Here is a 12,080-nt window from a genome sequence, read left to right as displayed (position 1 = left end):
CATCAACTTGCTCTTACTGGAAATTACGGTCAGAAGGCTCCAAAAGTGACAAGAGAGTGGAGGAGGAAGAAACAAAGATCACATGCTAGGATTAACTTTTTAGAAAAATTTCTTTACTGAGCTATTGGAGAGAGGGATCCAATTTCATCAAATGTCCAAAGAAAATGGAGCAATTAAAAAAAAAAGCTGCTAACATTTTATTCCTTAAAAACCCCTGAGAGGTATGGCCACATATTTAAGTTATCACTTGGATTAATAGTTGCAGGGGGTGGGGGGGTTTCAACATTAGTTAACTAGGAATGAAAGACAAACAACAGACCTGAAGGGGAAAGATGATGATGGCGTACCAAAAACAAATTTTACATGTTCCACATTTCTGCCAAGAGGTGGCTAGTACTGAGTGTGCCAAAGACAATGAAGGCCAATTAATATGTCATTATGGCTAAATGTGCCATTAACTGCTGACCATGAACCACCTACAATGAACTACAGAGCCTCTCAACACACAGCTTCCAGGCTTAGGATTTATGGAACTTGCCAGCGGCTGGTAGAGTGAATTTACTTACTGACATGTCCATTCCATGAAGTCTTCGTGTTTCCTGCACCATTACAGTCTCTAATATTTTATAATACAAAATTTCTGCAAGCTTTAGTCTGTTTACAGCAAAGTCTATGAGGGCAAATAAAAAGAAAACGTGCTAAAATGAAATGTAGCTGTTAATAACTAAAGAACAAAATTTATATAAACTTAAATCTGATATATTAAAAACTACAGGGAAGGAAAAACTTGGATTTCTATTTTTCTTGGGACAGTCTACTTTCAATGCTGTATCAATTTCAGTTTTGTCTCCTTACCTATGTGAGATCCTGGCTGTTCATCTGTTGATTGAGTATAGTGTTGGCAGAAAGTCTCTCCTATTCCTTTCACTATTTTCATAATATTTTCCATAGGATTACGCATACAAGACCTATAAAACACAAAAGGAATCTAATAACCAGGAAAAAAACCCCAGACTACTAACATGTCTTCTTTCAAGAATTAGCCAGGATTTTAGTGACCAAAGTCCTATTTTAAGTTGTAAACCTGGATATATAAACATAGGATATTTCAAACTAGTCTACAGCCTTTAAATATAACCATTTGGCATACTGTTTTAGAATTTCAACATTAGTGGAGTCTATGTCTTCTATATTATGCTTCTATTTATATGAAATTCTAGAAAGGCAAAACTATAAGGACAGTTTCCAGAGGCTGGGGATGGTGTAGGGACTGAATATAAAGGGGCATAAATTTGGAGGGACTCTTCTATGTCTTAATCATCATGGTGATGATACAACTGTATGCATTTGTCAAATCTCATACAACTGTACAGTAAAAAAGATGACTCTCATACATAAATTATACTTCAAGTAAAGTGAAGTGAAAATCGCTCGGTCATGTCTGCTCTTTGAGACCCCAGGGACTATAGTCCATAGAATTCTCCAGGCCAGAATACTGGAGTGGGTAGCCTTTCCCTTCTCCAGGGGATCTTCCCAACCCAGGGATCAAACCGGGGGTCCCCTGCATTGCAGGTGGATTCTTTACCAATTGAGCTATACTTCAATAAACCTGATTTAAAAAACTAGATAAGGGGCAGTGTTTAGGTATATATTGTGGTGTAAAAATGAATTGCATGTAATTTTTACCAAAATCAAAACAAGTTAAAAAAAAAATGTAGCATCAAAAAGGAAGATATCTGGCGAGAAGCAATTAACTCTGTTACTTTTATATTATTATATTAACTCTGTTACCTTCCTATCATTCAACCACAGAATACAGGTATTAATTCAGAAATGACAAATCCAAGTTTATGAGAAAGACTGTGACTTGCCCAAAGCCAAATAACAAGCATAGGGTTCAGAATTCTCAATCCCATATTCAAATGGACCAGCATCATGTGTAGAAAGGCAGGTAGCATACGTGGCAAAAACACTTTGTTCTTATTGCGTTCTTCTAATACAAAGCTGTGCTTCTTGAGTTATATTTTCTTCAAACTAGGCTGTCTTTTTTATTTCATTATGTGGTAAAACAAATAATAAACTCACCCTCTTAATTTTTAACTGTACGTTTTGTTAGCTATGTACACATTACAGTAGATCTCTAGAACTCTTGTAGGTAATGCTGCAATGAACTTGGGTGTGCAAATATCTCTTTGAGATCCTGTTTTCAACTCTTTTGAAAATATACCCAAAAGTGGGATTGCTAGGTAATAAAAATTCTATTTTTAATTATTTGTGAAATCTCCATATTATTTTCCATACCAGCTACACCACTTACAATCCCAGCAACAGAACACCAGTTCTAATACTCATCAACACTTGTTATTTTCTGTTTTTTTGATAGTGGTCTTTCTAATGGCTATGAGGTGATATCTCACTGTGGTTTTCATCTGCATTTATCTCATGATTAATAACATTGAGAATTTTCTTCATATACTTTTTGGCCATTTGTATGTCTTCTTTGGAGAAATGTCAAGTCTTTTGCCCTCTTTTAAAATGAAGTGTTTTTTGCCTTTTTTTTTTTTTGAGTTGTAGGAGTTCTTTATATATGCTGGCTACTAACTTTTCTGATATACAGCTTGCAATTATTTTCTCCTATTCTAGTATAGGGCTTCCCTGGTGGCTCAGATGGTAAAGAATCTGCCCTTAAAGTGGGACACCTGGGTTTGATCCCTGGGTCAGACTCCCTAGAGAAGGAAATGGCAACCCACTCCGGTATTCTTGCCTGGAGATTTTCACAGAGGAGCCTGGGGGGGCTACAGCCCAAAGGACTGCAAAGAGTCAGACATGACTAAGAAACTAACACTTTTATTTTTTAATTGAGTAAGGCTCCCCAGGTGGCTCAGTGGTAAAGAATATGCCTGTCAATGCAGGAGCCACAGAAGACACGGGTTGGATCCCTGAGTTGGGAAGATTCCCTGGAAAAACAAATGGCAACCCACTCCATTATTCTTGCCGGGATGATCCCATGGACATAGGAGCCTAGCAGGCTATAGTCCTTGGTGTCACAAAGAGTCAGACATGATTCAGCATGCAGAAGCAAGCAAGCATTCCAGTATGCTGCCGTTCATCCTATTATTTCCAATGCTATACAGAAATATTTAAGTATGATGTAGTCCCATTTGTCTATTTTTGCTTGTTACCTATACTTTTGATGTCATATCCAAGAAATAACTGCCTATTTCAATGTTGCAAAGCTTTTCACCAATTTTTTCTTCTAGCTGTATAGTTTCAGGTCTCATGTTTAGGTTTTTAATCCATTTTTAGTCAACTTCTGTATAAAGCATAAGACAAAATCCCATCTTCATTTTTTTCCATGGAGATATCTCAAAGAGACCCAAGTGTACTGCAGCATTACTCACAACAGCCAAGATGTGGAAACAACCTACAGGTCCACTGATGAATGAATAGATAAACTGTGTGTGTGTGTATATATACATACACATATATATATATACAAAATATCCATTATTTATGCAAATAATATATAATAGATAATATTCCATTATTTCTATATATAGAAATATATAGAGAAATGCTGTATATATATTTCTATATATATATACAGCCTTAAAATCCTATTATATACTACAAAATGGATGAACCTTGAAGATGTTCTACTAACTGAATCCAGCCAAACACAAATGCTACATGATTCCACCTATAATAGGTATCTAAAGTAACTTATGTATATGTAAATGAGTCTTTTTTCATTCTTCTGCATGTGGATATCCAGTTTTCCCTATAGTGTGGTCTTGGCACCCTTGTCAAAGATCAGTTGATGATATACATGAAGCTGCATTTTGGGATGCTAGTCTATTCCATGTCTAGTCTACATGTCTGTCTTTATAACAATATCATACTGATTTCATTATTATAGCTTTATAATGTGTTTTTGAAATTAAGATGTGTGAGCTCTCCAGCTTTTTTCTCAAGATTATTTTGGCTATTAGAAGTCCTTCAAAATTCCTTATGAATGTTAGTTTTTTTTTTCTATTTTTATAAGAAATGTCATTGGGTTTTGATAGGGATTGTACTGATTCTGTAGATTGCTTTGGGCAATGTGGACATTTTAACAATATTAAATCTTATAATCCATAGACACGAAATGTCTTTCCATTTATTTATTTCCAGGTTGTCTTTTGCATTCCACATTTTCTTCCTTCCTTCTCTTGTGCTTTAAAATGTTTGCACAGAGGCTTCCCTGGTGATCCAGTATTTAGAATCTGTCTTGCAGTATTTGATCCCTAATCAGAGAACTAAGATCCCATATGCCATGGAGCAACTAATAAGCCCACACACAACTAGAGAGTCCATGTACTGCAATGCCTCAAGATCCTACATGCTGCAACTAAGTCCCAACACAGCCAAATAAATAAGTGTACTGATTTTAAAAAGTTTGCATAGTTGCTTTGCCATTTCTTTTTAACTCGTTCATGCTAAATGCACAGCTCGGTCCAGATCTATTTATTCAAATACTATGAGGGTAGGTCAGATGCTATGAGTCTTCCTACCTTCCCTGCCATCTGTTTATCTTCTGAGCTGTGGTTGAAGCTGGGGATGAATGTTCTGTCCACTTCTCTATAGACTGAGGTTTGGGGACTGGGAGTACAACACAGATGGTGCTAGGTTCAGCTTTTGTTGAAGACCAGGGCTTTGCTTTCTCTTCTGAGATTTAGTTAAATATCCCCATTCCAGGGTTCACTATACCTAGGTCAGGGATACCTTCCAGTTTTATGAGGATCTCACCACAAATCAGGTAGGAACCTCAGAAAATGGAAGGCCCTAAGGATTTTTCATATTTCTGCTGCTATCTTGGTGGTATAGAGGAACTTTCACTTGGGGAGTTTCTATTAATAGGACTTTTTGCCCATCTGCCTACTCACTCAATGAGCATTTTCAAGACCCTGTTAACAAACCCTTTTCCTTCACTAATGCTTCTTGGGGGTGGGGCATACTAGGAGCATCCATTTCCTTTCTTGACCATCGCTTTGGAAAATTATAGCATGAAATAATATCCTTCTTTTCATTTGGTTGCTGCTGATAGTTTGCTGATTTTTATTATTCTGTTATTTCATTAGGTATTAGGAAATAAGTTTCTCTGGTCTGGCCTCATTTTATCATCTTTACTATAAAATGTGTCTCTTTTTTTCCAACAACTGCATAAAATTCCATTTCATGGCTGTACAATCAATATGTAACCAGTCTTCCATTTGATGGACATTTAGATTGAATCCATTTAAAAAAGAAAACAAAAACAGTAATGCATAAATTAGGGGTGTTACCAGAGTGGAATGTTAGAGCTACATAACCATTAAGATGCGTTTAATCTTCAAAGTCTATAATAATATGAAGTAAAATTTATATATAATTTTTCATAGTACTTCTACCTGATTTTAGGTCAATACACTTTGTGATTGAAATGGTACAGTAAAACTTGTCAGATGTATATCCATTATCTCCAGAATTCAGAAGTACTGAAAACAGAATGAACTACAGAATCTAATTTAAAATTAGAGGAAAACTTGGAAAAAAATAGTATCATACTCACTCAAAAATATTTATAAGTTGTTCACTTGGTGCATTTTTCAAGCCAGCTACAATACTCTGTAGCCGGCTCACACTTTGGGTAGCTGAAGCAACAGGAGTAATGACTGCTTCTTTTTCTCTTAAATATCGCCGTCCTGTCAGTGGGGTAGAAGGTGCAAATGATGTTTTCTGACAGAAAAGAAAAATATGTGACATTAAAAATTACTAAATTACATGTTTAATTTAGTACAGATACCATCCTCTCTATTCATGTTTAGTAGGTTACTTTTTCTCCCTCTTCTGGTTACCTACCACATTTTTAGCAATATTATGCTAATAACATCCTACCTGTGAATAACACTTTTCCACAGTGCTTTCTCTCTACAATCTCATTATCTTCATAACATTCATTTGAAATATAACATGCACATTTTCATTTTGCATGCAAGGAAACAGCTGACAAAGGTAATGGAAGTGCTGGGACTGAAACTTAGGTTTCTATGAGTTTTCTAGCAGACCTTATACTCTAACCCACCTAACACATAAACAGAGAATTAAGCCTTGGCTATAAACAATCAAACCCAGAATAATATGGCTGATGTTTGAGAAAAGCATATGGTAGGAAAGCAAATTTTAAAGCAAGAAAGCAGCAGCTAAAGTGGTACAAAGGAAAAACAGGAAAAAAGTATGTCTTCACATCCAAAGACACAGTCTACTGAAAATCCAGGCATTCTGGGAAAATACCCAAATATGAAAAATAGCAAGAAATGACCTAAATACTATATGCTATAGTTTTGAAAATTATTCTTTAAAGTTTTCATGGGAAATATGAATTAGTAGAAGAAATTCAAGATTTAACTTGAAAGATGCTTCTGCTGTTGGGCTTCCCTTGTAGCTCAGCTGTAAAGAATCTACCTGCAATGCAGGAGACCTGGGTGCGACCTCTGGGTTGGGAATATCCCCTGGAGAAGGGAAAGGCTACCCACTCCAGTATTCTGGCCTAGAGAATTCCGTGGACTGTATAGTCCATGGGTTTGCAAAGAGTCAGACACAGCTGAGCATCTTTCACTTTCTTCACTTTTCTGCTGTTAGTAGAGACACACACACACACACAGAAAAAGACCATTCAAGACTGAGGCCAGGCTAGGTTATATTACTTTTTCAAAATGATGTTGAAGGTTACACTCCACATTAGCCTGTGCTGTCAGTTTCCCTAATGGGCCGTCACCAGTGAACTTCCGAGGGGTTCCAATTTCCTCTTCTGCATCTGCTCCCAAAAAGATCCTCTCATCAAAGTCACCAACAGTTAAAACATATTCTTCGTACTCCTTGTTCACTGCTTTGCTGAAAAGAGAATTCTTTTAAGCTCCTATGATACAACTAAGTTACACAATGGATTTATCTTATAGATTTTGACTCCATAGCATGGAAAAGCTCATGACTTTTTAGTTTTTATTAACTCTGCCCATCTAACAATATCTGAGGTTTCTATCTGATCATGAACATTCTTCACATTCACATAAAAGGCAATAAATTACTTTGCAAGGTGACTGAAAAGAATCTGTACTTAATCTGAAAACTAGTTGAACCTAATTAAGGTCTGATCATTGAGGAAACAATTGTGTGTGGCCTTGAAATATAAGTACATTCTGAATGTGCCAATATTTGATTAGTGAAAGAATGTAAACTCAAATACAGAAGTCATTGGGTCTGTTTATGAGTTTCTCAGGAGAGCAGATATTTTAAGTGCCAATGGTTTCTGAAAATAAATTTAAGACTACAAGGCTTAGCAATAACACGCACTGAATTCCACCAATGCAGAAGAAACCTGAATTTGAATTTGGAGCTGTTAACTTGATACAACATATCCCTTAACCAACTGTAACAAATCATTACTGACAGTAATATGATATGCCTGATACTTTTAGTACTAGATAATTACCTATTATCAGTAAAACTGCAAAGGTCCAGAAGGCATTCGCCCTTTAAAATCTGGGAAGAAAAAGTCATTGTGACATTATGTAAGTAAGCATATTAACATACACACAAGAACATTACATTTATCTAAATTAACACACACAAACACAAAACAGAATTATTAAACATTTTTTTCCAGACCAATACCTCCTATTTAGTATGCGAATATTAAAAAACATTTAACGTCAGGATTTCAAAATACTTTGAAGTTAGTCTACCCATAGCAGTGGTTTCCAAATTTTAGTGACATAACAATCATATAGGGGAACTTGTTAAAAAGGCAGACTTGACAGATCTCAAAGCCTGAACTACGGCAGCAGTTTTAACAAATTCCCCAAACGATTCTGATGAAAGCTGTCCAATTTTAAAGATTGTTTATAAAGAATGGAAACTAACAGTTATTGAATGATGGTATGTGTCAGACAAGCAAAAGATATGAAAACAATATAGCTACTGTTAGTGGTGAGAAGAAGGAAATGGCAACCCCCTCCAGTATTCTTGCCTGGAGAATCCCCATGGACAGAGGAGCCTGGCAGGCTACATGGGGTCACAAAGAGTCAGACACGACTGAGTGACTAACAACAACAACTGGTGAGAAAGGAAAATTACACTGTTATTCACATTGTCTGTGTATCCACACTATTCTTAGATTATCAAACATCAGGGATTGTAAACTCAAATGCTTTCAGGGGTCAGAGTTTAACATATATAAATGAAGAGGGCAGAAAGCACACTTCCTTGTCCTAAGAGGTAGCCATTATTGAGCTTGACAATCGTTACCTATGTAGTTACCAACACTGCCAATTCTGATTTTTAAAAAATTTTCACATAAAAGGTTTTCATGTGTCAGCTAAAAATTGAACAAAATAAAAATGTAAAACATCCTAAACAGGCCAAATAAACGGTCTGTGGCCCATGGGCAAGAGAACCACTGTTCAAACCAGGATACTTCTGAAGTGAAAAAAGGAGACATTCTAGTAATTATGCCACACCAACAGCCAAAACCCAGATAACCCAGGCAAACCAAGATGTATGGTCACCATACCCAGGAGTGCACCGTTTCTACAGAGCACAACAGACAAAATCCTTCAGTTCCTTTAAAGTTTACTTTGCTGGAGATTAAAGTTTTAGAAAGAGATATTTTGAGTATATACACACACACAGAAATATAAAAATTGTGTATATGCACATAAATATTTGTTTATTGAAAGATAAGACTAGATACAAAAGTATACGTAAGAGAAGAACCCAGTTAGTGATGACCTAATCCTTTCAGGGACTCTTGCTCTACTTGTATGGAATTAAAGCTACAGCTGTTAAATATCATCCTACTTTTAGTAAATAACAAATTGTGTAAACAGTATTCAAATTGTGGCAATAAACCAGCTTACTCTGACCTCCTGCTTTTCCTTAGGCTTACTCTGATGTCTGTCCTTCATTAATTCTCTATCAGAACCTCCTACAGATGCCTCTGGCTGTGCATTTAGTTAACAGGACATACGGCTGGTCACATTCTTCCACAGCTCAGTTCTGCACATCACAGAAAATCACTGGCCAGGACTGCATCACAGCAGAGGCTGAAACCTGGGAACTTGAGCCCGAGTACTATAATGTTAAGAACTTGCTTAAAATACTGGTTTTCTCCTGGAGGCTGCTACTGCTGACCCACAGGAGCTGAATCATTTAAATGTAAGTACAGTACCTTCCTATCAAAGAGTTTTGAAATATATGGCTTAAAGTAATGCTCCTTTATTCCTTTGGCTTCTACCAGAAGTCCGTCATGCAGTTCACACAGTACAGGAATGATGCAGGGAGGTTCTTCAGAAGCCCGAAAGTCAGCAGTTTGGAAATTAGATGGTAAACCTACTTTGACAGGGTGTAAGAACCAATGGATGGAAAAAAGAATATGATCAACTTTTAATACTCTTTTTCTAAAAACTGATTATCAGTTTTCAAAAATAAATAAGGTCTCACCTTTAAATGATGGATTTAGCAACTCTTGTCTATTTGGGCACATAATGGCATTGGCAAAAATCAGATCCAAGCAGCACAGAAGTAAATGATAAGAGTTTACTAAATCATCTCCAATCATACGAAAATTACCTTTACAAGAAAAAAGAGACATAAAACCCAGGAACCTTCCATGTCAAATAGCACCGAGTTCCCACAACAGAAATACAAAGCAAGTGAAAGTGTCACCTTACCCTTAGTATAAACAAACAGTGTCCAGCAGAAATTAAAGAGCTCTTTAACACTGCAAGGAATCCTCCTAAAAAAGGGGCGGGGGGAACGTACTTTTTATCTAACTTACTAAATATCATTTTACGTTTGTCACTTAAAAATTGAAACAGCAAATACACCAAGTAGCAGTCAAATTACATATAAAATCCCATTCACAAAGGACAGACAACCATGGTTTATTAAATGGGGTTAAAAAGTTGACTTTTAAAATGCAAATGCCCTTAATAAGTTTGTATCATAATTTCTATGTCAATTATATGAGGATAAAGTGTCTCACCTCTGCTTCCTGCTTCGTGGTAACTTTGGTGGCTCTTCATATGGATTTTGAAATATATCTAAAAAAATTGGCTCAAATTTTTTGAAAATTACAGTAGACACCTCAAAATTTCTTTCTAGCCTTTCTATACGTTCACGAAATTCTTGTGGCAGGTTTGACATGTCCATCCATTTCTTCATTTTACTAAAAAACTGTATTAAACTAAACAAACAGAAAAAAGCAAATTTAAAATGAATCCACATAATGGTAAGAAAAGGAGACACTCTACTTATACCTAAGAATCTACATTAAAATCCCTGAATTTATTTTTTAAAAAAGAGAGACAAAAAAACCCCATTTCAAGTGCTATGAAATTACTTTGGTTCCCAGAATCACTGTGAGAACTTAACAGTCAATACATAAAATATCTTTGACTATGCAGGTATTACCATCTGCTGCTGCTGCTAAGTCACTTCAGTCGTGTCCGACTCTGTGCGACCCATAGACGGCACCCCACCAGGCTCCCCCGTCCCTGGGATTCTCCAGGCAAGAACACTGGAGTGGGTTGCCAGTTCCTTCTCCAATGCATGAAAGTGAAAAGTGAAAGTGAAGTTGCTCAGTCATGTCTGACTCTAGCGACCCCATGGACTGCAGCCTACCAGACTCCTCAGTCCTTGGGATTTTCCAGGTAAGAGTACTGGAGTGGGGTGCCATTGCCCTCTCCAGTATCTATCTACTTCTTTTAGTCCCTGTAGTACCTAGACAATACTCTGCATATAAATTACAAAGTAAATGTTAGTCAACAGACTGATGAGTTCACAAAACTAAAAACTAGTCTGAGGAAAGACAGCCTGTCTCAATATTAGATTCTGGAAGTTGATCACAAAGCACCAGACTGTTACAGGGCAGGAATAAAATGCAAGCGTTTGTGTTACAACACGTGGTTCTACTATCAAACATCAATATATACCTAAGAAGGTAGAACATACCCAGAAAAATCACCTAATGGACTATGGCTCTACATTTCTGGTTTATACAATTATAAGTGCATTTTTTTATGTTCCCATGTTAGTATGGTCTTGGACTGAAATTTTGTAGTGTTAAAGTTCATTTAAGTGTCTAGTGATATTACAGAATAATGAATGTAATTTTTTTTTAAAGGTGGTGGAAGAAATCATCAGTTAGTTGTCTGTAGAAGTTCAAACTCCAGACATGCTGACTGAAATCTAAGAATTTGAGTCTTTTTAAAAGATTCTTATCAAGAGCAGCAAAAAAAGAAAAAAAGCTAGATTACTAAAATTTTTTTGGCTGACAAAATTATAGTCTCTTATAGAGGACTTTGTTGGAGACAGGGATGCTCAGCATGTGAAATTCTATTCTTTCCTTTGTCTGAGGATTTTCTACTAGAACGGTAAGCTGCATTGGAACTTAGGGTGAAGGCATAAAACCTGAGGTCCTTAATCATATATATCTGTTTGGTTTTTGAATCTGGAGGTGACAGCACAGAAATGAGGAAGTGGTAAATTCTTATGGAGCTCAATAGCAGCTCCTAGGGACAAAAACATTGCCAAAATCCAGGGACAGCACTGCTGGCCATGCAAGCTGTGTACCTATTAGATGGGTTCTGTGATACGCTTTTTGGTTGTGTAGCCAGCCTCTCTTTCTCCTGGTCATTTTCTAAGCCTAATTTCTTAAGTTATCCTAAAGACTTTGTCAGCTATCCAATATTCTTTCAATACATTTTTTTTCTCCTTAAGAGAGCCAAAGTTGGTAGCTGGTATCTGTTTTTTTTTTTTTTTTTTCTTTTTAATAAATAAGAGCCGTAACTAATATGTTCTCATATAAATCCAATGTACATATTGCTATCCCAAACATCTATTTCTGCTTTATTGACTATGCCAAAGCCTTGGACTGTGTGGATCACAATAAACTGTGGAAAATTCTGAAAGAGATGGGAATACCAGACCACCTGACCTGCCTCTTGAGAAACCTATATGCAGGTCAGGAAGCAACAGAACTGGACATGGAACAGACTGAT

The 12,080-nt window shown here is 36.4% G+C and overlaps 1 protein-coding gene across 1 annotated transcript in view; it reads right to left on the bottom strand.

Annotated features, from left to right (window-relative positions):
• Positions 1 to 12,080, bottom strand: part of RBL1 (RB transcriptional corepressor like 1) — a 60,434-nt gene that overhangs the window by 39,396 nt on the left and 8,958 nt on the right. Inside the window, exons 3-11 of the mRNA XM_027558600.1 lie at positions 10,064 to 10,264; positions 9,750 to 9,814; positions 9,520 to 9,648; positions 9,248 to 9,408; positions 7,511 to 7,560; positions 6,726 to 6,912; positions 5,591 to 5,757; positions 856 to 968; positions 567 to 670 (exon numbers count right to left, since the gene is read on the bottom strand). Coding sequence (XP_027414401.1) covers positions 567 to 670; positions 856 to 968; positions 5,591 to 5,757; positions 6,726 to 6,912; positions 7,511 to 7,560; positions 9,248 to 9,408; positions 9,520 to 9,648; positions 9,750 to 9,814; positions 10,064 to 10,264 — 1,177 coding nt within the window. The remainder of the gene's footprint in view (positions 1 to 566; positions 671 to 855; positions 969 to 5,590; positions 5,758 to 6,725; positions 6,913 to 7,510; positions 7,561 to 9,247; positions 9,409 to 9,519; positions 9,649 to 9,749; positions 9,815 to 10,063; positions 10,265 to 12,080) is intronic.

This window comes from Bos indicus x Bos taurus, chromosome 13 (genome assembly GCF_003369695.1).
Source record: "Bos indicus x Bos taurus breed Angus x Brahman F1 hybrid chromosome 13, Bos_hybrid_MaternalHap_v2.0, whole genome shotgun sequence".
In the NCBI taxonomy this organism is placed as follows: Eukaryota; Metazoa; Chordata; class Mammalia; order Artiodactyla; family Bovidae; genus Bos; species Bos indicus x Bos taurus.
The sequence above is the reverse complement of the archived record's forward strand: the minus strand, read 5'-3'. Positions and strand labels throughout refer to the sequence as shown.